Source organism: Apiospora marii (genome assembly GCF_038362585.1).
Source record: "Apiospora marii strain CBS 49790 chromosome Unknown utg000007l_segment0_segment0, whole genome shotgun sequence".
NCBI lineage: Eukaryota > Fungi > Ascomycota > Sordariomycetes > Amphisphaeriales > Apiosporaceae > Apiospora > Apiospora marii.
The window spans coordinates 3,282,338-3,305,032 of NW_027117379.1; the positions used below are offsets into that span (position 1 = coordinate 3,282,338).

General features: G+C 55.9%; 7 protein-coding genes across 7 annotated transcripts; 3 read left to right on the top strand and 4 right to left on the bottom strand.

The window, feature by feature from the left end:
* Positions 1-488: 488 nt before the first annotated feature.
* Positions 489-8,829, top strand: PG985_011454 (uncharacterized protein; the record flags this gene model as incomplete). The annotated part of the gene is made up of 10 exons (XM_066831221.1): positions 489-803; positions 836-923; positions 971-1,239; positions 1,288-1,662; positions 1,683-1,780; positions 1,831-1,987; positions 2,036-2,801; positions 2,870-7,542; positions 7,614-7,934; positions 7,996-8,829. 10 exons carry the CDS (start codon positions 489-491, stop codon positions 8,827-8,829), a joined length of 7,896 nt encoding a protein of 2,631 aa, XP_066681903.1.
* Positions 8,830-9,109: 280 nt separating this feature from the next.
* PG985_011455 (uncharacterized protein) lies at positions 9,110-10,794 on the bottom strand (the record flags this gene model as incomplete). The annotated part of the gene is made up of 2 exons (XM_066831222.1): positions 9,110-10,360; positions 10,591-10,794. 2 exons carry the CDS (start codon positions 10,792-10,794, stop codon positions 9,110-9,112), a joined length of 1,455 nt encoding a protein of 484 aa, XP_066681904.1.
* Positions 10,795-13,100: 2,306 nt separating this feature from the next.
* On the top strand, positions 13,101-14,756 carry PG985_011456 (uncharacterized protein; the record flags this gene model as incomplete). Its single annotated transcript, XM_066831223.1, has 6 exons — positions 13,101-13,301; positions 13,371-13,758; positions 13,822-13,939; positions 13,991-14,059; positions 14,117-14,143; positions 14,321-14,756. The coding sequence occupies 6 exons, from the start codon at positions 13,101-13,103 to the stop codon at positions 14,754-14,756; spliced, it is 1,239 nt and encodes a 412-aa protein (XP_066681905.1).
* Positions 14,757-14,925: 169 nt separating this feature from the next.
* PG985_011457 (uncharacterized protein) lies at positions 14,926-16,221 on the bottom strand (the record flags this gene model as incomplete). The annotated part of the gene is made up of 1 exon (XM_066831224.1): positions 14,926-16,221. The coding sequence occupies one exon, from the start codon at positions 16,219-16,221 to the stop codon at positions 14,926-14,928; it is 1,296 nt and encodes a 431-aa protein (XP_066681906.1).
* Positions 16,222-17,136: 915 nt separating this feature from the next.
* On the bottom strand, positions 17,137-18,556 carry PG985_011458 (peptidase M24- structural domain-containing protein; the record flags this gene model as incomplete). Its single annotated transcript, XM_066831225.1, has 4 exons — positions 17,137-17,270; positions 17,326-17,872; positions 17,924-18,340; positions 18,401-18,556. The coding sequence occupies 4 exons, from the start codon at positions 18,554-18,556 to the stop codon at positions 17,137-17,139; spliced, it is 1,254 nt and encodes a 417-aa protein (XP_066681907.1).
* A 1,105-nt stretch (positions 18,557-19,661) lies between these two features.
* PG985_011459 (uncharacterized protein) lies at positions 19,662-20,080 on the top strand (the record flags this gene model as incomplete). The annotated part of the gene is made up of 2 exons (XM_066831226.1): positions 19,662-19,843; positions 19,921-20,080. 2 exons carry the CDS (start codon positions 19,662-19,664, stop codon positions 20,078-20,080), a joined length of 342 nt encoding a protein of 113 aa, XP_066681908.1.
* Positions 20,081-21,313: 1,233 nt separating this feature from the next.
* PG985_011460 (uncharacterized protein) lies at positions 21,314-22,583 on the bottom strand (the record flags this gene model as incomplete). Its single annotated transcript, XM_066831227.1, has 4 exons — positions 21,314-21,420; positions 21,500-22,300; positions 22,364-22,465; positions 22,517-22,583. The coding sequence occupies 4 exons, from the start codon at positions 22,581-22,583 to the stop codon at positions 21,314-21,316; spliced, it is 1,077 nt and encodes a 358-aa protein (XP_066681909.1).
* Between the last annotated feature and the right edge of the window lie 112 nt (positions 22,584-22,695).

The window sequence follows — 22,695 nt, forward strand, 5'->3', positions numbered from 1 at the left end:
GAAGCCCCTTTACGCCTGCCGCCTTTAATGGCTCTGATTATTGGCACCCCTCTCCCCCTTAACCTAATGTTCGAACTCAGGCTCCAGGCAGGCTGCAGTAGCATGTGACTCAAGCACCCTGATCTAGGATAGCGAAGGTTACACTAAAGCCGAGGTGATCCGTAAAAGATGCGACTGTCACTTGGCATCCAATGATATGTACGCATCTAGATACTGATCCATTTGGCCGCTCTTGATGCCGGGCGGCGCCTTTCCGGAATCCGAGTGCTAAAGCTGTCCTCATCATTGCGCGCAGCGGATTTTAGAGATTAAATGTGTCTCAAACACGCCTGACATCTAATCTAGTTGCTCCACTTGGTGAGCCTATTATCAGACATCGCTTCTCGCTCGGTATCAAGTCGAAAATTATCGAGTCATTGCACGCACTTCCAACCCTTGAGCATACACATTCAACACTGCTTAGTGTGTTCAGAGGCGGTTGAATAACAATGGAGCCAATCGCTATTGTTGGTATTTCCTTCCGACTGCCGCAAGGCGCGGAGAACGAGGATAGCTTATGGAGTATCCTAGAGGCGGGCAAGAATGTCATGACCGAGTGGCCGGAGTCCCGTGCCAATCTTGATGCTTTCTGCAATCCGAAGCCCTCTATCAACAATGCTGTACGTACATCTGCCTACTCCCTCAGAGGTTCAATACTGTCGTTGAGTTCTGACACGAGTGAAAGTTGTCTTCCAGAGGAGGCTATTTTCTCAAGGGGGACCCGGCTGCCTTCGATGCTCCATTCTTCTCCATCACACCGAAGGGTAAGTCATTGGGTCCATGTATGTCCATCTAGATGCCGACTAACAGGCACAAAGAGGCAGCATCGATGGACCCGCAGCAACGCTGGATGTTGGAGGCAACGTATCGAGCTCTGGAGAACGGTACGTCACACCTTCTGAATGATAAGTGGATATCTAACAGTGGACAGCTGGCATTCCCGCGGAAAAGGCGGCCGGAACAAACACTGCCGTGTTCGCGGCGTCCATGGCCGATGACTACGCCAAGCTTGCCTACAAAGACCCAGATGAAGTCCCAACCCATGTCAAAACCGGTCTGAACTCGTTCATGCTGGCCAATCGGCTCAGCTGGTTCTTCGATCTCAAGGGCCCGAGTATCCAGATCAATACAGCCTGCTCCTCAAGCCTAGTCGCGACAGACCTAGCTTGCCAGTCCTTGCGGAGCGGCCAGAGCCCGATGGTATGTGCTATGAGAGGGGTATGAGACAATCTGCTAACGAGGACGCAGGCCATCGTCGCTGGCTCGAACCTAGCTCTAACCCCTGAAGAACACCTGGAGCTGGAGAAACTGAACTTGCTTTCGCCGGATAGTCGATGCTACAGCTTTGACAGTCGTGCAAATGGATACGCCAGGGGCGAAGGGGTCGTGGTACTCGTTCTGAAGACTCTGACAACTGCCATTCGAGATCGTGACATGATCCGCGCCGTGATTCGAGCCTCTGGCTCCAATCAGGATGGCCACACACCGGGACTCACCCAGCCGAGTGGTGAGTCCCAAGAGGACTTGATCCGCAGCGTGTACAGAAGCTGCAGCCTGGACTTTGGTTTGACAAGATACATAGAGGCACATGGTACTATCTCCGCCCGTACAGAATCCTTCGTCGTGAGCTAGCTGACCCAAAGCAACTAGGTACGGGCACTCAGCTGGGAGACTCGGTCGAGGCCAAAACCATCGGTCGTGTTTTCCAAACTCACCGGTCACCCAGAGAACCGCTGTATATGTAAGTCACCTATGTCATACCGGAAAGGCACTTCTAAACATAGACACTAGCGGATCCGTGAAAGCCAACATCGGCCATCTGGAGGGTGCCAGCGGCATCGTGGGAATTTTGAAATCTGTTATGATCCTGGAAAGAGGCATCATCCCGCCAAATGCTCTGTTTGAGAAATGGAACGGAAAGATCAATGTCAAGTTCAATAATCTATGTGTACGTTTCCTCCCTTTTAGCATCGATGGAAGTACTGAAGTTTGCAAGGTACCAAAATCATGCACTCCCTGGCCAACTGCTGGTCTGCGTCGGATCTCGGTGAACAACTTCGGCTTGGGAGGTTCCAACAGTCACATCATACTGGACGATGCATTCCATACATTAGAAACCCTTGACTCAAAGGCGCTGGTTCATACGTCGGATTCACTACAGAGGTTCGCCCTGTGTCATCCCCACTCAGAATCTGTCGGCGTGGCGAACGGCCATAGCACATTGAAAGGTATCTGTGGGATCGATGATGAGGTAGAGTCTCAAAAAGACGAGAATGGATCCCCCAGTATTGAATTTGAGCTCTCTCCTTCCAATTCGAAGCAAGGTCTGAGTTCATCACAGGCCCATCAGCCTTTTGATGCCACACCAAAGGCTTGGCTGCTAGTTTGGTCTGCAAAAGACGAAACCGCGCTGAAGCGAGTTCTTGGCGAGTACGATGCGTTTTACGCGGTGTCAGGACAACGGCCTGGCTTTGACATCGTCGTCGGGTCTCTGGCTTACACGCTTTCTGCTCGGCGAAGCCTCATGCCATGGAGGTCCTTCGCCATCGTGGACAGTCGCATGCACCACGACACCGCCAAGATCTTGTCTTCTATTTGCGCACGTTCCTCTCGGAAACCCGGCCTTGCCTTCGTCTTCACAGGTCAAGGGGCTCAATATGCTCACATGGGGCTGGATCTGTTGGTTTACCCTACCTTTCACGCCACGTTGACCCAGGCCAGTGGGATACTACGAGAGTTGGGATCCGATTGGTCTTTGATGGGTAAGTCTCTGTGGATCCAAGCCACTTCACCTTACCTGGGATCATCCGTTTAACTCTTGCGCGGACAGATGAGCTCAAGCATACCGAGAGAATCAACTCACCGCAGATGAGTCAGCCGCTATGTACTGTTCTCCAGATCGCTCTCGTGGAGCTGCTCCGTTCCTTTGGTATCGTTCCCAATGCTGTAGTCGGCCACTCATCTGGTGAGATCGCCGCAGCTTACGCTATAGGCGCACTCTCCTTTCGGTCTGCCTGCAAGGTCGCATTCCACCGTGGGCGGCTAGCTCAAGGTTTAGCCGTGGGAGCTCATACACCTGGTGGCATGATGTCCATAAACATGGCAGAGGCGGATGTGGACGCATACTTGGCCAAAGTCGCCCTCAGTCCCGATATCACGGTTGCATGTATCAACAGCCCTTCAAACGTGACTCTTTCTGGTCCAGAAACGGCGATTGATGAACTGCACAAGTACTTGGAAGCAGACCAGATATTTGCGCGGAGAATCGAAACCGGTGTCGCGTACCACTCACCTGCCATGCTGCCTATTTCCGAGGATTATGCGTCGTGCCTTGGCACCTTGAAGCCAGGTGCATCCGATCATGACGGCATCATCATGGCCTCGTCTGTCACTGGGCATAGGATTACCGCCGCTGGTCTATTGAATCGCCAGTACTGGGTGGACAATCTGATCTCACCAGTGCGATTCGCCGATGCGCTCCGGTACCTCACCTTGGCAGCGCCTAATGTGGACGGGCTGCAGGCGCTGTCTAGCTTCGTCGAGATAGGGCCACACGCGGCGTTAAAACGGCCTGTCAACGACACACTCGCCCAAGCCAGCAAAGGCAAACCCCCTACGTATCATGCCGTTCTATTCAAGTTCGAGCCACCAGTCAAGACTGTTTTGGGCTTGGTCGGTCAGCTCTTTGTGCTCGGTCACTCGGCATCCGTCACGGCAGCCAACCAACAGCAGGCAACCGCTCAGGGGATACCATTCCTCGTGGATGCACCAAGCTACCCCTTCAATCACTCCAAACTGTACTGGCACGAGTCCAGATTAAGCCGTGACTGGCGCCTTCGCGAGGCCTCCCCACAGCCCCTGCTGGGAGTGCCTGTCATAGATTGGAACCCTCTGGAACCAAGGTGGCGAAATATACTACGAACCACCGAGATTCCTTGGCTCGAAGATCACGCCATTGGTGAGAACATCCTGTTCCCCGCTGCCGGATCGATCATGATCGGGATAGAGGCGGTCAAGACGATGCTCCGGACCCGTTACCCTGTTCGGGGATTTCGCATCAAGATGGCTACTTTCTTGAAGCCAATCGCGATCCGACCTGAGGCCGACAATGAGGTGATGACACACGTACGCCCACTCCGAGAGCCGTATGAGAAGTCCGACCTTCGATTCGAGGTTCAGATATTCGCAGTGGCCGGCAGCTCCTGGAGCATGTGCTTCAAGTCTACGATACACGTCGAAGAGCAAGAACCAGAGAATGGCGTCGATGACAGCCAAGAGACTCAAGTTGCTTCTCAGGTCCTGGTCGCAGAGTACGCTCGCGCCAAGGCAGTTTCGGTCAATCAAATCAGCAAGCAGTATTTTTACCAGCGGCATCGCGAACTGGGCCAAAAGTATGGTGATGCCTTCTCCCTAGCCGATGATATCCATTGGGACGGCGATAGGCTTGTCGTGGCAAATGTCAACGTAGGGCCCCCAATTGAACCGTACGATGGCATTGCACATCCCGCGATTCTCGACACGGCCTTCCAGTTATGTTACGTGGCGCCATGCAACGGCATGTCGGGCAACCTACCCACGACCGTTCCACACCGAATCCGGGATGCTTGGTTATCGGCAACGGGATGGCAGCACCCTAGTACCAGTGGACTCCGGATGCTGACGGAGTCCTGCCTCAAAGGGTCGGGTATAGGCATCGACAGCTCCATCCAAGTCTTGTCCGATGACGGGTCGCGCCTCTGTTCCATCGCGAAGCTTGAGTTGATGCCCATCGTAGGCAATCACGAGAGCGACAACGAAACAAGACAGGTTCTTCACAGGATCGACTGGAAACCCCATCTTTCTCTGCTAAGTGCTGATCAGCTACGTCATCTTTGCTACGCATCCAACCCATTTCCAGGCGAGGACTCGATAAGAAAAGACTTTTATGATCTCCAAGCCGCTCTACGATCGGTATTGCAGCAGAATATGGCTCAGATGCTGCAAACGGATTGGACCAAAGCTCCTCAACAGATGGAGGAATACATTTCACTCATGCAAGGCGAGCTACAAAAGACGCAAGATACAGCTTCCGAGTACATGACTGAGATGGACGCGTTCAGGCGAATTGAAGCGCTGGGTGTCAAAAGACCGGCGTGGAAGATTTTCGTCGAAGTCGTGCGAAATCTCCTCTCATTCATACGGGGATATTACAATGCCACCGAGCTTCTGACTTCATCAGATCTGGCAAGGAGTTTCTATGAAGACCTGCTAGGCCGCTTTCGCAACCAGGCACTGATGAACTATTTTCATCTGGTAGTCCACCAGGCGCCACCCCTGAGGGTCCTCGAGATCGGTGCAGGCTCGGGCGCCGTAACTCAGCTTACGCTTTCTATCTTTGATCAGGTTGAAAGAGAAACAGGCGTCGTGGCGTTCTCGGAGTACATCTTCACTGACCACTCGGACTCCTTCTTCGACACTGCGCGCCAGCGATTTGGTGACTACAAGGACCGCATGACGTTCAGAACTCTAGATATCGAGCGAGACATTGTGGACCAGGGGTTCTCCCCGGCGAGCTTCGATTTCGTTCTGGTCGGAGGTGCACTGTATGCCACGAGGCGTCTACCATCCATTGTCCAAGACGTCCGACAGCTGTTGAAGCCCGGCGGCCACCTAGTCATTTGCGATACCGCCATTCCCGAAGGTTTTGTCATGAGCTTCCTGCTCGGCTTGTTGCCCGAGTTCTGGATCAAGACCGTTGAAGGCCGCACCGGGCCAGGCATGACACAGGGGCAGTGGGACACTGCGCTGCGAGAAGGCGGATTCTCAGGCAACGATCTAGTCGTCCGGGATGAAGATGAGAATAGTGCCCATCATGCTACCATCATCATCTCCACCAACCCCCCGCTCCCGCTCGAAGGTCAAGAGGCGACCAAAGCTTGGCTGATCGTGCGCGAGGAGGACCACTACCAGAACGAGGTGGCCCAATCACTGGCCCAACATCTGACCGAGACGCTTCAACGCGAGCCTGTCACCATCCCACTGACTGGCTTGTCCGACTTGCAAGTTGCCAATACCGACTATATCGTGTTTCTCGCCGAACTCGGCAACCCTTTGTTGGCTGACGTGTCTGCGTCAACATTAGACAAGATCAATTGGATGGTGCAACAATCTAATAACTTGCTATGGGTTGCATCGGGAGATGCTGGTGATGGAGGCAGCGCGAATGCCTGCCCGCAAACAGACATCAAGGACGGGTTCCTGCGCACGCTACGTGCCGAATTTACCAACAAACGTATTGTCAGCCTCACGCTAGACGAGACGCCACGGGACATTACAAGCTGCACGCGTCAGATTTCTGCAATCATCGCCTCCTCCTTCAAGACTAGTAGCTCGCCAGAGCGTGAATATGTCATCCAAGATGGCCACATTCATACCGGGCGACTTGTCGAGGACAGCCGTCTTAGCCACGAACTATCCTCGTCCATCTCGCCCCAAACCAAGAGCACTTCTTGGTTACCCGGCCCTCCTCTCAAGCTGGCGATCCAAGCCAGGGGTCAGCTTGAAACCCTCCACTTCATAGAGGACGACGGCTTTTACCAAGATCTCGGTCCGACAGATGTGGAGATCGAGGCCAAAAGCTGGGCGGTCAATTTCCGGGACGTCTTCGGCGCCCTGGGCCGCTTGGAGGAGCCGTACTTTGGAACCGACTGTGCTGGCGTCGTAACCCGTATCGGTGACGAATGCACATCTTTGTCGCCCGGCGATCGCGTCTGCATGTGTGTCGTCGACTGCATGCGCATGTATCCGCGCGCCACGGAAGCGAACGTGATCCGGATCCCGGCGTCGATGTCGTTCGAGGAGGCGTGTGCCATCATCAACCCAGCCGTCACGGCGTGGTATTCGTTAGTGGACGTTGCGCGGCTACGCAGAGGGGAAAAGATCCTGATCCACTCGGCCGCGGGTGCCACGGGTCAGCTAGCAATCCAGGTCTCCCAGCTTGTGGGTGCTGAGGTGTTCGCCACAGTTGGTTCCGACGTGAAGAAGCAGCTACTGATCGACCTGTACGGGATTCCGGGAGACCACATCCTGTACAGCCGGAGCGGCAATAACACGTTCGCCAGCGCTATTATGAGGCTCACCGATGGCTATGGTGTAGATGTGGTTCTGAACTCACTCGTCGGCGAGGGCCTTCGGTCCTCCTGGGAGTGCATCGCCCCCTACGGTCGGTTTGTGGAGATCGGCAAGGTGGACATCAATGCCAATTCGTCATTGCCAATGGCCTCCTTCGCAAACAATGCCACTTTCACTGCCGTAGATGTTTTACATATTTTACTGCGGAGACAAGACATGGCGAGCGAGTTGCTGCACAAGACTATGGCCATGGCTTTCGATGGCAGGCTCCACCATCCCAGGCCCTTGAACGTATACGATGTTGGATCTGTGGAGGATGCGTTTAGATACATTCAGAGAGGAAAGCACTCTGGTCGCGTCGTTATTTCCATTGACCCTTTGACAAAAGTGCAGGTAAGTCCGGTTTTGCACATCCGGGACATGACTCCGAGCCTAGCTAGCCTCAGACAGCTAACGCGCTTCAGAAATCGTTGATCACCCGTCGAACTTGGAGATTTGATGGGGAGTCGTCTTATCTTGTCGTAGGGGGTCTCGGGGGGGTCGGACGCTCCATCCTCGCGTGGATGGTTGCACGGGGGGCGAAGAATCTTATTGTCCCTTCAAGGTCAGGCGCGGCCTCTCACGCGGCTGCAAAGGCAGTGAGGGAACTGCGGGCGAAAAACATTACGATTCTAACGCCTAAGTGCGACGTTGCTTCATCGGAATCATTCATCGAATCCCTGGACAACTGGAAAAAGTTGATGCCTCCTATTCGCGGATGTATCAACTTGGCGATGGTCCTCAACGTAAGTGCTGGACGTCATTATTTTGATCCCCTAGTCCGTATACTGACAGCCCCTTTCTCAGGACGCCTTTTTCGAGAACATGACGCACTCCCAGTGGATTCGAACTATGGACTCCAAAGTGGCCACATCCTGGAACCTCCATACTCTCTTGGGCGGGTTGGACTTTATGATCCTGTTCTCCTCTGTCTCCGGCATCGCCGGGAACCCCGGGCAGAGCAACTACGCCGCCGGCTGCACCTTCCAAGACAGCCTAGCCCATTGGCGCACCAGCCACGGCCGGCGAACGACCGCAATCGACCTCGGCGTCGTAAGCGAAGTCGGCGTGGTGGCCGAGACGGACCAGCTGAAACGCCACCTGGCGGGGGGCGCCCAAGGCTTCGGCCCAGTCGACGAGCGCGAGATCCTCGCCCTCCTCGACATATGCTGCGATCCCGCCGCCGGCCACTGCCCGCCCCAGATCATCCTGGGTCTCCGCACCCCCGCCGACTTCCTCGCCCGGTCCACGGAGCCGCCCGAGACGCTGCAACGGCCCCTCTTCGCGCACTTCCAGCACGCGCCGTCTTCCGCGCTGCTTGCCGGCGCCGCCGCCGCGGGAAGCAGCCCCGGGACGCTCTTCCGGCAGGCCGGCACGGCCGAGGCGCGGACGTCCGTGGTCGTGGAGACGCTCGCGAGGCGGCTGGCGCGCGCGCTGGCGGTCGAGCCGGGCGACGTCGATGCCGACCGCCCGCTGCACGCGTTCGGGGTCGACTCGCTGGTCGGCGTCGAGCTGCGGAACTGGATCGCGAGGGAGTTCGCGGCCAACTTGCCCGTGTTCGAGATCGTGGGCGGGAGCACGGTGACGAGGGTGGCGCAGCTTATTGAGGGCTGCTCGCAGGTGAAGAGACGAAGCGAGTAAAGGGGGTTACGGCGGGTGCACGGCGGCGGGGCCCTTATAGCATCGCGCTCGACCAGTCATCAAAGGAATCCGAGGCGTTCTCGACGGTATCGGCCGGGACCATTTGGCAACTTGAAACCTGGGACTTGATCACAGTTTATTTAATCGGATGGTTCCAGATACAAAGTTTCCTTTCGGAATGCACATTGTTCATTTTACTCCCGGGCTACCCTGCCTTTGTAGAAACGTATATGGTGAGGGGTACACAGAAAAACTGCCCTTCTATTTCCTTCGAAATAATCTAGATCCCCTTAACAACATCCGGCAACAACACATTGTTATACTCCCACAACACCGTCGAGAAAGCCGACGTAAACGCCGCGCCCGTATACCAAGTCGACCGCTTGCCCTGCAACCCGAGCTGCCGCTGAATGAACCCGCCCCGCAGCTCCTCGGCCGAGACGCGCGAATGCATCAGGCCGTGGTCCGCGAAAGCCGGGAACTCGACCTCGGCTTGCGGACCGGCGGAGGCATCGGCCACGCCCGTCGAAACCATGCCCTCGATGGTCTGGCCGATCAGCGCCCGCATGCTGGCGGGCGTGTCGGTGTCCTTGCCCACGGCGGTGAAGGAGAACATGTCGGACGTCATGTCCAGGTAGTCGAAGCGGCCGACCTGCGCGGGGAGCGGGTAGACGGTGTAGTTGGCCGGCGCGGCGGCAGGGAGGGTGTTGCCGTACGAGGTGCCGACCTTCAGGGAGGGGTGGCGGACGATGCCGGCGTAGACGGTGGTGTAGCCCAGCTTGTCGAACACGTCGCGCTCGGCGTCCTCGAGGTCGAAGGGGGCCATGTTGGCGGCGGTGGGCTCGATGGCGATGAGCAGGCGCTTGGCGTTGATGGTGCAGTTGGTGTTATCGACGTTGCTCTGGATGGTGACGGAGACGCCGTCGTCCTCGGTGCGGGTCGAAACCACGGCCTGGCTCGAGTACTGCACGTCGTCGCCGAGGAACTCCTCGATGCGCTCAAACAGCTCGTGTAAGTTGCCCGAGGGCGGCACGGCGGCGGCGCCCTTTCCGAGCAGGGCGCGGACCATGGGGGCGGGCGAGGCCTGCATGATGTACATGGTGGGCACGTCCATGAAGTTGCCGACGCCCTGGACGGTGGACTGCCAGAGCTGCGGCACGGCGGTGGCGATGCCGTACTTGTCTACGAACTGACCGAAGGGCATGAGCAGGTCCTCGGGGATCTGGGCCGGGTCCGGGAAGTTGAAGAAGCCGGGCAGCAGCATGTCCTCGTATTTCTCGCAGGCGTCGAGGTAGACCTGCAGCGCGGCGAACTTGGCGTCGTCGGTGGGGGCGGCGTAGCCGTCGACCAGCTGCCCCGTCTGGAAGTCGACGAACTTGCTGGTCAGGGAGGCGAAGTGCATCGAGCCGTTGGTCGAGACGCCCATGCGCGTCACGAAGTCGAAGGTGTCCTTGTACTCCATCCACGCCTGCACGCCCACATTGATGGGCGTGCCTGTGGCGGGATCGCGGTAAACTGACGTGTGGCCGCCCTGGAGGAAGTTATTGTCAGCGGGGTTCGGGGTAGAGTCGACGTCGGCATTCTTGGTACATGCACGGAGTTCCGGGTACAGTGCTTCGGAGTTGCTGGCGCGCCACTCGGAGCTGTTGGTACAGCGTTCGGAGTTCCCGGTACAGTACTCGGAACTCCGAGCACGGGTCCTCGAACCAATGATCGGTTTTCGCGGAGGGTGGAGGGGAAAGAGATAAATAGGAGCCTTACCAGAGTATCCTCCTTTTCCACCAAGGCGACCGTCTTGTCGTGGTCACGCAGCCAAACAGCCGCATGCGCACCGGCGGCACCACCACCAATCACGACAACATCGCGCTCAACATTATCTCCCTTGGAGCATAACCCAGCCGCGGCATCTGCGACGAAGGATGTAGCCAGGAGGCCGACGATCGACTTCATCTTGAGGTTCTGCATGAAGACTGATATGAAAGAGAAATCTGAGACAAAACGAGTGACAACCACACCAAGGCGAATCTTGATCTACAGTTGGGGTTCACACGTGATCGACGCGGAATGTGAGCGACCTGCAGCAAGAATTCATGCGGCTGGCGATGAGAGGGGGAGATCGTCGTACAGCCAATGGCGGTTGGGTTTTATTTAGCCAAATGTGCATGGAAAGGGGGGAAGGAGAACCCGGGACTGTTGCGTCCCGTCCCTTGGTTTGTTTCCGAGGGATCTTCTACCGAGGCAAACGGGGAGAATCTAGTTTCGGTGACTGAGGGAAGGGGCTGGCGATGCAGACGGAACCCATCGAGAGATCCATGTTTACACGCCGCAGGATGGCAACACGCCGATCGGAAATTTGCATGATGCAGGATAGAGGCAGGGTACGTTGATATGCTGCGGCACAGTCACAATCCCCACACCAATCAGCCCTGATCTGGACACCCGCTAGGTTCGAAGTTGCCGACCATTCTCCGGACTTTGGGCTTGCCTGAATCTATCTGTCTGCACCTGGATTTGGTTTGGGAAGTCGAGGCCGGAAAGAACCAAATAATTTGACTTGAACTGCCGGCTAACGGGCAATGTCGTCCAGAGTGTGGAGATTCTCGTTCCACACCTTCTTGTTCACCCGAGTTATTGTTCCGAGCCCCACGGGGGGCCATGGCCATGGCCATGGCCAAGGCGCGTAAGGCGCAAGCAATGGTGCGCCCTGTGAGCCAAGCGAAATACCCGTCCCTGCGTCCCTTGAGGAGACCCGCTATCAAGTCCGCTCCCCGATCGTAACGATCAACGGACCATTCTCTAGAGGGAAACGAGAATTTGCAAGCAGTGAACGAACAGACTGCCCTTTGTGGTCATCGGCCGCCGAGGAGAACGAGTTGGTGTGAGTCGCAATGCCAAGTATCCAGGGCGCCCGGCACGCCGGAACTGGCCCCTGCTCATGGTTCTGTTCATGGTCCTGCCAATCAGCGGCCCATAACATCTGGGGAAATTACCGAGAGGAGAATAGCCTTACGGGGCAGATACGACCTCGCAGGGCCGATGCAACGCTCCGATCAGGACAAAGCCCGAAATCCATTCCTTTTCCAAACTTTGACAGACAGAGAGAAGTTCGTTTTGCGGTCCTCGGGTCAAGGATCCTTCTTGTTTTTACCCGCGACCGACCCATTAGATCATGACGGGGAGCCGGGCACGACCAGAGGTGGATATTGCTTTGGTGAAGTGATTGGCAGGTTATGTCTTGATTGTCACATTTGCTGAAGGGAGAAATATCTGGATCGACTCACATGCAGTCGATACAAGCCCCCTCTCGAAGCCTCAATTCCTGCACGGAGTCAACTGAATCACTTGCGCCACGCAAGATATCGAGATAGCCGGGGGTGACCTGCAACCTATTATTGGATCGTTCATGCTACCAGAGATATTTAACCCTTGGCGCGGCACTGGCGGCAGTGTTCGTCTTTGTTACAAGATGAAGAGAGGCTTGAATCGTGGATTCTGGAACGTGAACCAGAACCGCACTTGTTGCAAATTCTTGCAAATTCTTGCCCTCCTTCCTGATTCGATCAAGGAAATGTCACCACACCACGCGCCACGCTGCAAACAGTGTTTCATCCAGCCTGAACCAAGATGCTGGAGCGTAGCACTGCATGACAGGATTGCCTGTTTGTTGCGTGAGGTGCAGGCCAAGGTTTGACGACGGGCCGCCGTCACCATATGCAGGCCAGAACACGTAATTTGACCCCCTGGAGCGAACCGGTTCTTGGGAGGATTATGGCATCTTTTCAGGCAGACTATTGGACTGGCCTAAGGCAGGTGTGTAGTACCACTGGGGGGGACCATGGCGTCGAGCCTTGAAAGGGAAGAAAAAGGGAGACGAAATGATTTCGGTAACGAGCGCGCAGCAACTAAAATGCAACCAGGTACGGATACTTCATGCATATTTGTGATCACTATCTCTTCGCTTACATATTTCCCTGCGTTAGTATGTGATCGGATATAAGTATATCGAGATTCGGATTAAACAGCTCACGTTCTGTTGGCCATTCTAGGTTTCCCATTTGGTGGCATCTGTCTTAAACATTTTAATGTTCCCACACTATCGTGGACTCAGGATTGCCATGTGCGACATCCCCTTTCCTTACATGAGAACTTACACGCACCCGCAAAACAGCCATCAAGGAGGATCATGACAGGTGACTCGCAGAGGATATAGTATGTTACTTGCCTGAGATCGAACAAAACCCTTCTTTTTACCAGTGCACCAACGCGGCCTCATGGACCCCTCTATGTCCCCTCCTCCTCCACAGATCGATCCCGAGTCCGATTACGCTAAGGCCAGCAATGCCGGTCGGATCGTCGGTGTCGTGGCCGTCTTCCACTTCATCGCCTTGACGTTCGTGGCGTTGCGTACCTATGTCCGAGCGTTCATGGTCAAGTCGTTTGGTCTTGACGATGGCTTCATTATCCTTTCAGTCGTGCGTTTTCAAGTTCCTTCTCAGTTTTAGCCACCAATAACCCCGCGTACTGACACAATATGTCACCAGCTCATCGCTCTTGGTTCGTGGATATGCCTGTGCCTCCAGGTCCCATACGGACTCGGGCGCCATGGACTTGTCATACCGCCCGAGCAGCGCGTGCATTTCGAGCATATCAGTTTCTGGAAAACTGTCATGACGGATGGCTTTGCCATGGGCTTCTTGAGGATCTCGATGGCTCTCAGTCTAATGCGACTCAACAGAGAGCTTAAGTGGTACAAGTATTCGTTATACGCTGTGATCGTGTTTGTGGTACTCTACACCATACAGGCCACAGTAGTCCTCTTTACCTACTGCAAGCCGTACTCGGGCTGGTGGGAGTTTCAGTGGATGAACCCCTTTGATCCGAGATGTTTCGACTTCAATCTGTTCCTGAACCTCACATACTGGAACATATGTACGTTTTCTATTCACCCATATCTTGCTGCCAATGTCAATGCTGACTGCACATACACGACAGCATGTAATATCTTCACCGATATATGCCTGGGTGTCCTTCCCATTCCCATTGTCTGGAACCTGAAGATGAAGCTCCGGTTACGGCTCTACGTGATAGCCATCCTCAACTTGGGATACTTGTAAGTCGAACCTACTTACTCGCTGACAAGAAGCCTATGCTAACCGCCTAGCTCGATTGCTGCAGGAGTCTGCAAGGCCATCTTCATGTTGACAACCGGAGGCAGCCCGGACAACACCTTGTAAGTCGACCCAATGATGTGGGGAAGTGTTGCCGTCACTAACGTCGACTTCTGCAGCGACTATTGGGTGCACTTCTGGCAAAAGTAAGTCTTCCTCAGCAACACCACCCGCCACCATCCACTCGGCCCCGTCCTTTCACTGACCAGCTATTTAGCCTCCAACTCAACATCGGCATCATCGCCGCCTGCGCCCAGTTCCTGCGCCCCCTGCTGGGCCGCGTCCTCAAGCTCAACTCGACGTCCGCCCAGTCGTACCCCCAGTACAACCAAGACGGCGGCCGCGGGCGGCAAGTATGGCCTCCAGACCATCGGCAGCAGCGCCACGAAGCGGCGGACGCGGCTGGGGAGCCTCAACGTCGACGAGTTCGAGCTGCAGACCAAGTACCTGGAGGCGGATCGCGACTCCGGGGTCGGCGTGGGGGAGAGCCGCACCAACAGCGAGACCAGTTCGCCGGCCACTAATAGGGCCGGACGCGACCGTAAGGGAGTACCTGTACCTGCGCGGCGGGAACAGCAGCAGCAGCATCGAAGAGTGTCGCACCACGGCTATACGCACTCGGCGGCTGCATTCTATTCCGAGAGCACGAAGTCAACGCCCGACTCCAACAGCGAGGAGTTCATCCTCCGCAAGTCGGACAAGGAGATGGAGGGCATCGTCTGCAGGAAGGACTACACTGTACAGTACAGCGAGAGATAGACCGCCGATTCCGATAACTTTAATTGGTCCCAGTGGCATGCAATACGATGAATACAATACTGACTAAAGACAAGGATAATTGGTGACTTCAGTTCAACAAGTTGTATGCCAAGATCGATTGTAGCATGTCAGTGGAGTGTGTAACGGTAATGTGATTATTAAGGGGTAATTAAATGTAGAATAGAAGTAATGCGAACATCGCATGCGCAAGCGCGAGGTATTGGCTGGATGGACCTGTCAATGATGCCCCCAAGCTAACAAATCCCGGGGGCAACATAGCAGGGTCCATCGGGGCCGCAGGGCCAGGACCTGTGGCAACGTTACCCGCCACTGGCGGTACTGTTGCGGTATCTTCCATGTTGGTGCTGTGGTTGTTCATGCCCTTCCTCTCCGGAGCTGGTGTTGTCATGGATGTCATCGTCGGTGTCGACGTCGGTGTCAACATGGGAGTCATCGTCGGTGCCAATGTGGGTGTCGACTTAGCCGTCGACGTGGGTGTCATCGTGGGTCTCATCGATGTTTTCATCGCCGGCCTCGATGGCGTCGTCGTAGTCGTAGTAGTAACCGTCGACGGTGTCGGCAGCGGCCAGCCCATAAGATTGAACACGCTCGTCTCGAACGCGGGATCGACGGTGGCGCGGCACGGGCCCGGCGTGAAGGTAGCCCGCGCCGTCACGGCGCAGACGCCCGTCGTGGCCTCGAGCACCCGGTGCCAGCGAGGGTCGGCGGGGTGCGTCTGCGTCGCCGCGGCGCGGCTCCAGGGCGCCGTGGATACGTAGCTCACCACCCCCATGAGGTTCGGACAGTTGGCGTCGCCGCTGCTGTCGGTCCCGTTGCCCTTTCCCTTTCCCTTTTCTCCTCCCAGTGCAGCGCCACCTCGGTTGCTGCTGACCTTATTCCCGGATATGAGAGAGAGGGGCGGAGGCATGGCGACCTCGTTATCGCCGACGATGGTGAAGGGAAGAGACCCCCGCCATGCCGCATGGCCATATTCGTACGTAGTCTTGTTGCCGCCGAAGTCGCAGTAGGGCACGAGGCCCAAGCCCCACGTAAAGGTGTAGTTGCCCGGTCTCAACGGCCCCGTGGTCTTGGCGGTGGTGACCCAGGGGGGAAGCGGCCTCGTCGCGTTGACGTCCGTCGCCTGGTCGAAGGGCGACAGCGGCGGGTACGCGCCGCCGCCGACCTGGACCGACACCTCCCCGCGGCGATCCGGCGCCTCCTTCAGCTGCCAACGCAGCTGGAATCCGAAGCGGGCGGCAGCGTCGGCGTTCTGGATGCCGATGACGATCGGGACGCCATGCGGCGAGTTGGCGTAGCGGCCCCCCGCGTGCGGGAAGATGAGGTCCGCCTCAATCGTGTTCCCGAGCGACGAGGACGGCGGAGGAGCCGCAGTGGCGCCGACGAGGGGCGAGACCAGCAGCAGATGCGAAAGAACCCAAGCCCAGAGGGCGAAAACCGGCGTCATGATTGAATACGCAGAGGAGATCTGCGAATGGTTACCATGTTGAACAAATCCTGCAGATGTTTTTGTTTGGTCTGGAGTGGGAGCATTGACGGAGGCTCATGACAATCTCAATTGGGGGCGTGGTCGACTCGCTTAGATGGCCACAAGGGGCAAGGGTTTCTGCGAGCGATCCGCAATCAGCCGATTTTCACATGGTTGTTTGAAACTTGGCTCCTTGCAAATCTTCTGCTGGTGGGTGTGGTGGGTAAGGGGAATCCACACCCGTGAGGCAGTCAGCACTTCGATGGGTTTTGGCGAGGGTTGCTGGACGATGGGCTACAGAGACCTCGTCAATCGCCCATCCAGACCATCAACGACTGGATTGGTCCCAGAGACACAAGGGCTGGAACGCCACAGGACATCACGCATCAATGCCCGCGCAATCAACAGGAAGCCGACTACAGCGGTGTTCTACCACGATTTCCCGGTGCGGCGAAACAATCACGGTCGTGGGTGGGGCAGGAGGCCGCCATTGCGCAGCGAAATGGACGGCTGCGACAAGCACCGACAATTCCGTGAAGATGCTGTCTTCACGCACATGCCAGCATCCACCCATCCACTAGGTCGTCTACATAGATGTTGGCTGTTGCACTGCAGAAGATGAAGCGGCTTCTCGGCCAACCTCGAGTCAGCCCCGGATCCTCGCGTTCGTCAACCGCCCCTCCAATGATTTGCTGATGGCAGGCACCGGGATCTTAAGTATGCAAATTCCCCCTCCTGCGCCTATCGTATTGAGATATGGAATTGGGGCATGGCCCGGGGTATCTTCGTGGCGTAAGCGATGCGCCCAACGGCCGTCTGTATTGAATCTGATCTATTATGGTCACCCCATGTGCCGCTTCATTTGGCTCATCGTAGTTGCGACACCATGCCGATCTACGGTTTAGACGTGCCATCGGCATCCGCGGCTCCATTGGGACTGGTCAGGAGCGGGATTGGACCCCCAGGAGAGCTAGCAGTTCGCGCCGTCAAAACCTCAACTCCGGTTTCAGTAACGAGCAGGGTATGTTCTGGATGCATGTCAGCTGATAAGGTCATAAGATAAGGAGTTCTTCGTGCACGTACCGAATTGCGCATTCAGCTTGCCGTCCACGGTCGCATTGGTCCACTTGTCCGGCCAGTAGACCTCGCGCGGTTTGCCGACCGTGAGGATTGGCTCAATGGTGAAGGCCATGCCCGGCTTGCAGATGCCTACAGCCTTGTTCTTGGCATAGTGCGGGATCCAGGGCGGCGGGTGGAACTCGGTGTGTATGCCATGACCGCCCCATGTAGCGATGACGCTGCAGCCCCGGGACTTTGCGTGCTCTTCAATGACACGGCCAAACTCTCGGATGGGCGTGCCAGGCTTGACGATCGCTATCGCCTTGTCCAGAGCTTCCCGTGTTGTCTCAATCACCCTGACCGCATCTGGGTTCGCCTTGGCCTTATCGCCGACGTAATATGTTTCGTTCAGATCGGCATGGTAGCCCTCGTGGTACAGGGAAATGTCGAGGTTGACGATGTCGCCGTCGCGGAGGACTCGCTGGTCTGGGATGCCGTGGCAAATGACTTCGTTGACCGATATGCAGAGCGATTTCGGGAAGTTGTTGTAGTTCAACGGAGAAGGGTAAGACTGTATCTGGAGTTAGAGGCAAACGGAGTTGAAGGGTCGGATCGCGCTCACATTCCGCTCGACGCATGCATTATGGCAGATTTCGTCGAGGTAGTCGGAAGACACCCCAGGCTTGATAGCTGCGGCTGTGATGTCCAGAACCTCGCGCGATAGCTTGCAGACTTTGCGCATCGCATCTTGGGCTTTCGCATCGAGGAGGTCGATCTTGGTTCTGCTCAAGCGGTTCTCGGCTCTCGGGATGCCAGTCTCGGACCAGTCGGGGTGGGGGATCGACTTGGGGACGATGCGCCTCGGCGACAGAGGGTATACCGGGCGGACGGTGCCGGGAGGGAAGGTGAAAGTCGGGAAAGGATTGAAGTGGCCTGTAATTGGGTCCGGGTCAGAGACAAGCCCCGGGGTTATGATTCTGTGGATGAAAGCGTCTTGAGGCTTGCCTTGGGCGGACTTGTGGAGTGCCTTATGTTGACTCTTGAGGCATGCGACCCGTCAGTTCCTGTACTTCGCATTGCGGCGTTTGGCAAATCATACCCAGCTCTTCTTGAAGCAGTCTTGGGAGCAGAAGAAGCTGTCTTTGACGCCGAGCTTCAGGCATGTCGGGCACTGCAGATCACCAGCATCCTTGTCGCAGTCGGCTCCGAGGCATTGCTTCTTCGCGCGCGGTGTTTCAGCTGCGTCGCCGGCCATTGCTGGTATTTATCTGCTGGCTGGTATGCAAATTTTGTCGGACAAGAACAAGTTTGTTATGCGATCAAAGTCATGGAATCGACCAACAGCGACCGTAGGGCAGGCGCGGGCACTAAACAAAAAAAAGTAGAAATCCAGGGCGCAGTTGGCGGGGTCCAGCCGGGCGGGAAGTTCTAGGTGGGCTGTTCTTGTTCTGGCTTGGCCCACACGCCCTCCAGACGACAAGAGACCCCACTCACGAGCGCAAGTCTACCAACTGGGCTGCATGTGGTAACCCGAGCAAGGCGTACACACCAGTTCTTTATCTTCAGAGTATGCCATATCTGAGTAGATCTACTATTGACTTCAGCAACTTAGAAACAACAGACTAGAGTCAAGTTGCTGTATATGTTGTACTAAGCATTAGTGAATTACAGCAACGCCACTGACTATCGTGTAAACCCCGAGTTGCCATGTAGGCAAGCTTCTCGGAGCTTGACTGAGGCCAACAAATTCGAAATGCCGAACATCGTCAAAGCACTTGACCAGATCACCGCTTGATATATGCCCTAGACCGTCTTGCAGTCTATTCCAGCATACGTCGGCCATGTGCTTCGAGATCAGTGCATCGTCCTCTTTGTCATTGCAATGCAGGGGGCGCCCGACAATACAGCATTTCGCGGCCGTGTCACCGTTGGTAATGCCAACCCTATCATAGCTCTTCTTGAAGAATCTCACAGAATCGACCAGCTCAATCGCGGCGAAGATGACATCATCCACTGCCGCACTTGCAGGCACCATATGAATGATGAAGATGGATTCCTCGCTCCGGATCCTCGCCAGACGGTACTCTCTCGTCTCGTGACGGGTTGCACGCCCAACACACATTAGATACCATTCAGCCATCGTCGCGTGATACTCTGCAGTATAGCGGGTGGACCATGGCCCGCGTGCTTCGTCTGCCATGTCGGATATTAGTGGATAGATCCATTCGGACCAGAAATGGTACGGGGCCATATCTGAATCATCAGTGTACCCCGTCTGCGCGATCAAAAGATCGGACTTAGGGGGCAAAACAGCACTTATTTGTTCAATTCGCCCACTGGACGTGGTCGATGCCTCAACCATGGGCAGTGTCAGTTTGCCTTTGCAGACCATGGTGTCCGAGGACGATAACGGGCTATCTTCTAAACCTGGCTTTTCCGACACCTCCGGCATCCACGGTGTCCTGAGTGACCAATCTAAGACCCAGCCAGGCAAAGCTCCCCGTAACGACGGGTTCGGTGTCAAAGGTGACGAAAATGTGAGGTGAGTGCGAAGGTATTGATGCAGGCCGACAGTATCTAGGACGTAGGTAGCGGCTGCCACATAAATATCTCGGACAGACAGGCGATAATCGACCTTGAGATACAAATGGACCTTATTCCGGTCGGTCGCCAAACCCATCAGGGAAAAGAAGTAATCTCGTGGATCCGTAGCATGGCTTCCCGCGCGCGTACGGATGAGGTCCAACATGGTCTGGCTGCCGTAGGATCTCATCCGTAATTTTTCATCCATGGCGAGTGGCAACTTGCTGACTGCCGCCACGTCACTCCCTCGATATCCCGAGCGCGCGTTCCCAAGAATATCTAAAAGCTCTGTCCAACGCGCTCGCAGCTGACCGCACTGCACGCAGGGATCATGGGAGAATAGCAGCTCCTGGAAGACCCACGAGCGCCCAAACCATGTGTAAGAGCAAAATGTCCCAATTGCGTCGATCAGGGCTAGGCGGCTTTTTTTGGCGCTTACCCCTTCGCCAGAGGATTGGTCGTGTGCGGTCTGATCCTTATCTTCCTCTTTCTCGGCCCCGTTACCTCCTTGCCCGTTTTCTTCCATTCCAAGGTGCTTCGAGTGTTCAGCATGGGCCGCGTCGAATAACACTTCGACACCCGTCTTTGGTGACCCTAGGTATATAATAGTAGATGCGGCCCAGGAGTAAATGGTGCCCATGAAGCGAACTTGGTTGGCGCGCTCAGTCAGGTCCACCTGATTTATACAGATGGCATCAACCCAAAGCATTAGAGTCTGCGATGGGTGACGGACATTGCGGAGCGCTTTCGCGAGATTCGTGGCAACCCCTAATGCTTCACAATTATTGCCAACCGCCAATGTATCAGTTGGCAGTGGGTCCCCCCACACGTACGAAATGGCCGTATATCGGTTGAACAGGTCGTCGCGACACTCGCGCAGCGTTGTATCGACGAGTGATCCCACGAGGGGCATGCTTTTATTCGAAGCGGGGTTAAGCTTCAGAAGCCTGATAGAATCTGGTTTCGAAAGTGCAGTGTAAACCGATGATGGTCGCGACATGGCATGAGCTGGATGTGACAGCGCTTGATCCCAGAATTCATGTTCTCGAAGGCCACGGCAATCTGCAGTTCTCTTCCAAATTATACGATTCAGTGAATCTGCAGCAGTCCGCCGTCTACCTAGCCAACCAGTATACAGAAGTCTCACCAGAGCTGACATAATCATCTGCAATATTTATTTGGCCTAATGTACGTGTATGCACTCCAGCGCCCGACTTTCTCAAAGCCGTTCTCAGCACCTCTGTTCTCCAAGCCTCGTCGTAAGAGTGCACTGCCCCATGCGGCATATCACCTATGTCATATTTCTTCGTCACATACCCAATTACCCTCACAGAAACAGAAGTTGGTTAAGGTCTCACTTCTCCATTCACTCTACTACCTCATTTGAACCAACCAGTGGCCCGACTTTGACTCTCCACCCCCTTGAAGCTCAGTCGTAGAACTTCTGGCTCACACCAGCAATTATCTCACCCTCTCTTGTCTTGACCTCGCCCACTCTGAACTTATGATCTTTCGCAATCCTCGCGCGCGCCCATTCTGCACATCAGCCATCGTTAGCATAGCACCACTCTACTGACAGGCCAAGATAATGAATCCTGCCAAATACACATCTTACCTTCAGCCGTAACATCATGCGTAAACGTCTCCGTCTGCGCCTGCAACCCAAGCCGCCGGAGCAACGGGCTCGATACCGGCCTGAGCACCACCTTGGCCTCGGGTCGCGCAAAGTAGATCAGACTGAGGCGCGGCCTGTCGGCCTGGTCCGGGGGCGGCCGCACGACGCGGTGGATGGTGCTCTTGAGGTAGCCCCCGCTGAAGAACTCGAGCGCGTCGGCAATGTTGACGACGACGGCGCCGGGCCGCGACCGGACGTACCGCCACTGGCCCTCGGGCGTCTGCACCTGCAGCGACGCGACGGGCTGGTGGAACAGGAAGGTGAGGGTGTTGTAGTCGGAGTGGCCGGGCGTCCAGATGTTGCCCGTTTCGGCGTCCGCCTCCGCGGAGCGCGGGTGGTATTTCATGTAGCGCAGGTACTCGAGCCCCTCGGCCTCGTACCGATGGCGCCGCACGAAGAAGTCCTCGTCGTCCAGCTCGAGAACGTAGGCGAAGAGGCGGAGAAGGGGCAATAGAAGGTTGTCGTGGATCCGGCGCGAGAAGTCCCTGATCTCGTCGAGGTGATCGAGGACGAGCTGGGGGTGGGGCCGCTCGTGCTCCGGGGTGAACTTGGGGATGTTGTACATCTCCACAATGTCCTTGTCGTTGGCACGCTCCTTGTAGCCCCTGAAGTCGCCCCTGGCCGTGTCGCAGGCGAACCGGCGCCGCTCTTCCAGGGGCAGGTCGAACACGTCCCGGCAGAGGGCGTACTGCCTGCGGATCTCTTCATCGGAGAACTCGTGACCGGTTACCAGAAAGAAGCCTTTGAGCAGAGAGTGTGGATTTAGTTAGGGCGAGAACATGATGGCTCTGTTTATTCACAAACCATTCGTGTTGATAAAGGACAGGACCTGCTTCGCTAGAGCTGCCTTCCCTTCTGGCTTCTCCATCTTGGAGATGTCAAGGGCCTCGAGATTCGCATATAGTACTTTTGTTTCTCGTTAGCCAGGCCAACAAGTCCAGGAACGACCACGCATACGTTGTTCCTGAGTCTCTCTGGGGTACTCGTAAGGGGCGAGAGCCTCTGCTGTTCTAGAAGGAGACATGATGGCAATTGTGCAGCATTCAGGTGCAGGACGTCAATGTGTTCAAAGCTATTTCTGAGTATCACCTCGGACTCTTTCAAATCTCGAGCTGTGCGGGGTGCCTATTATGACA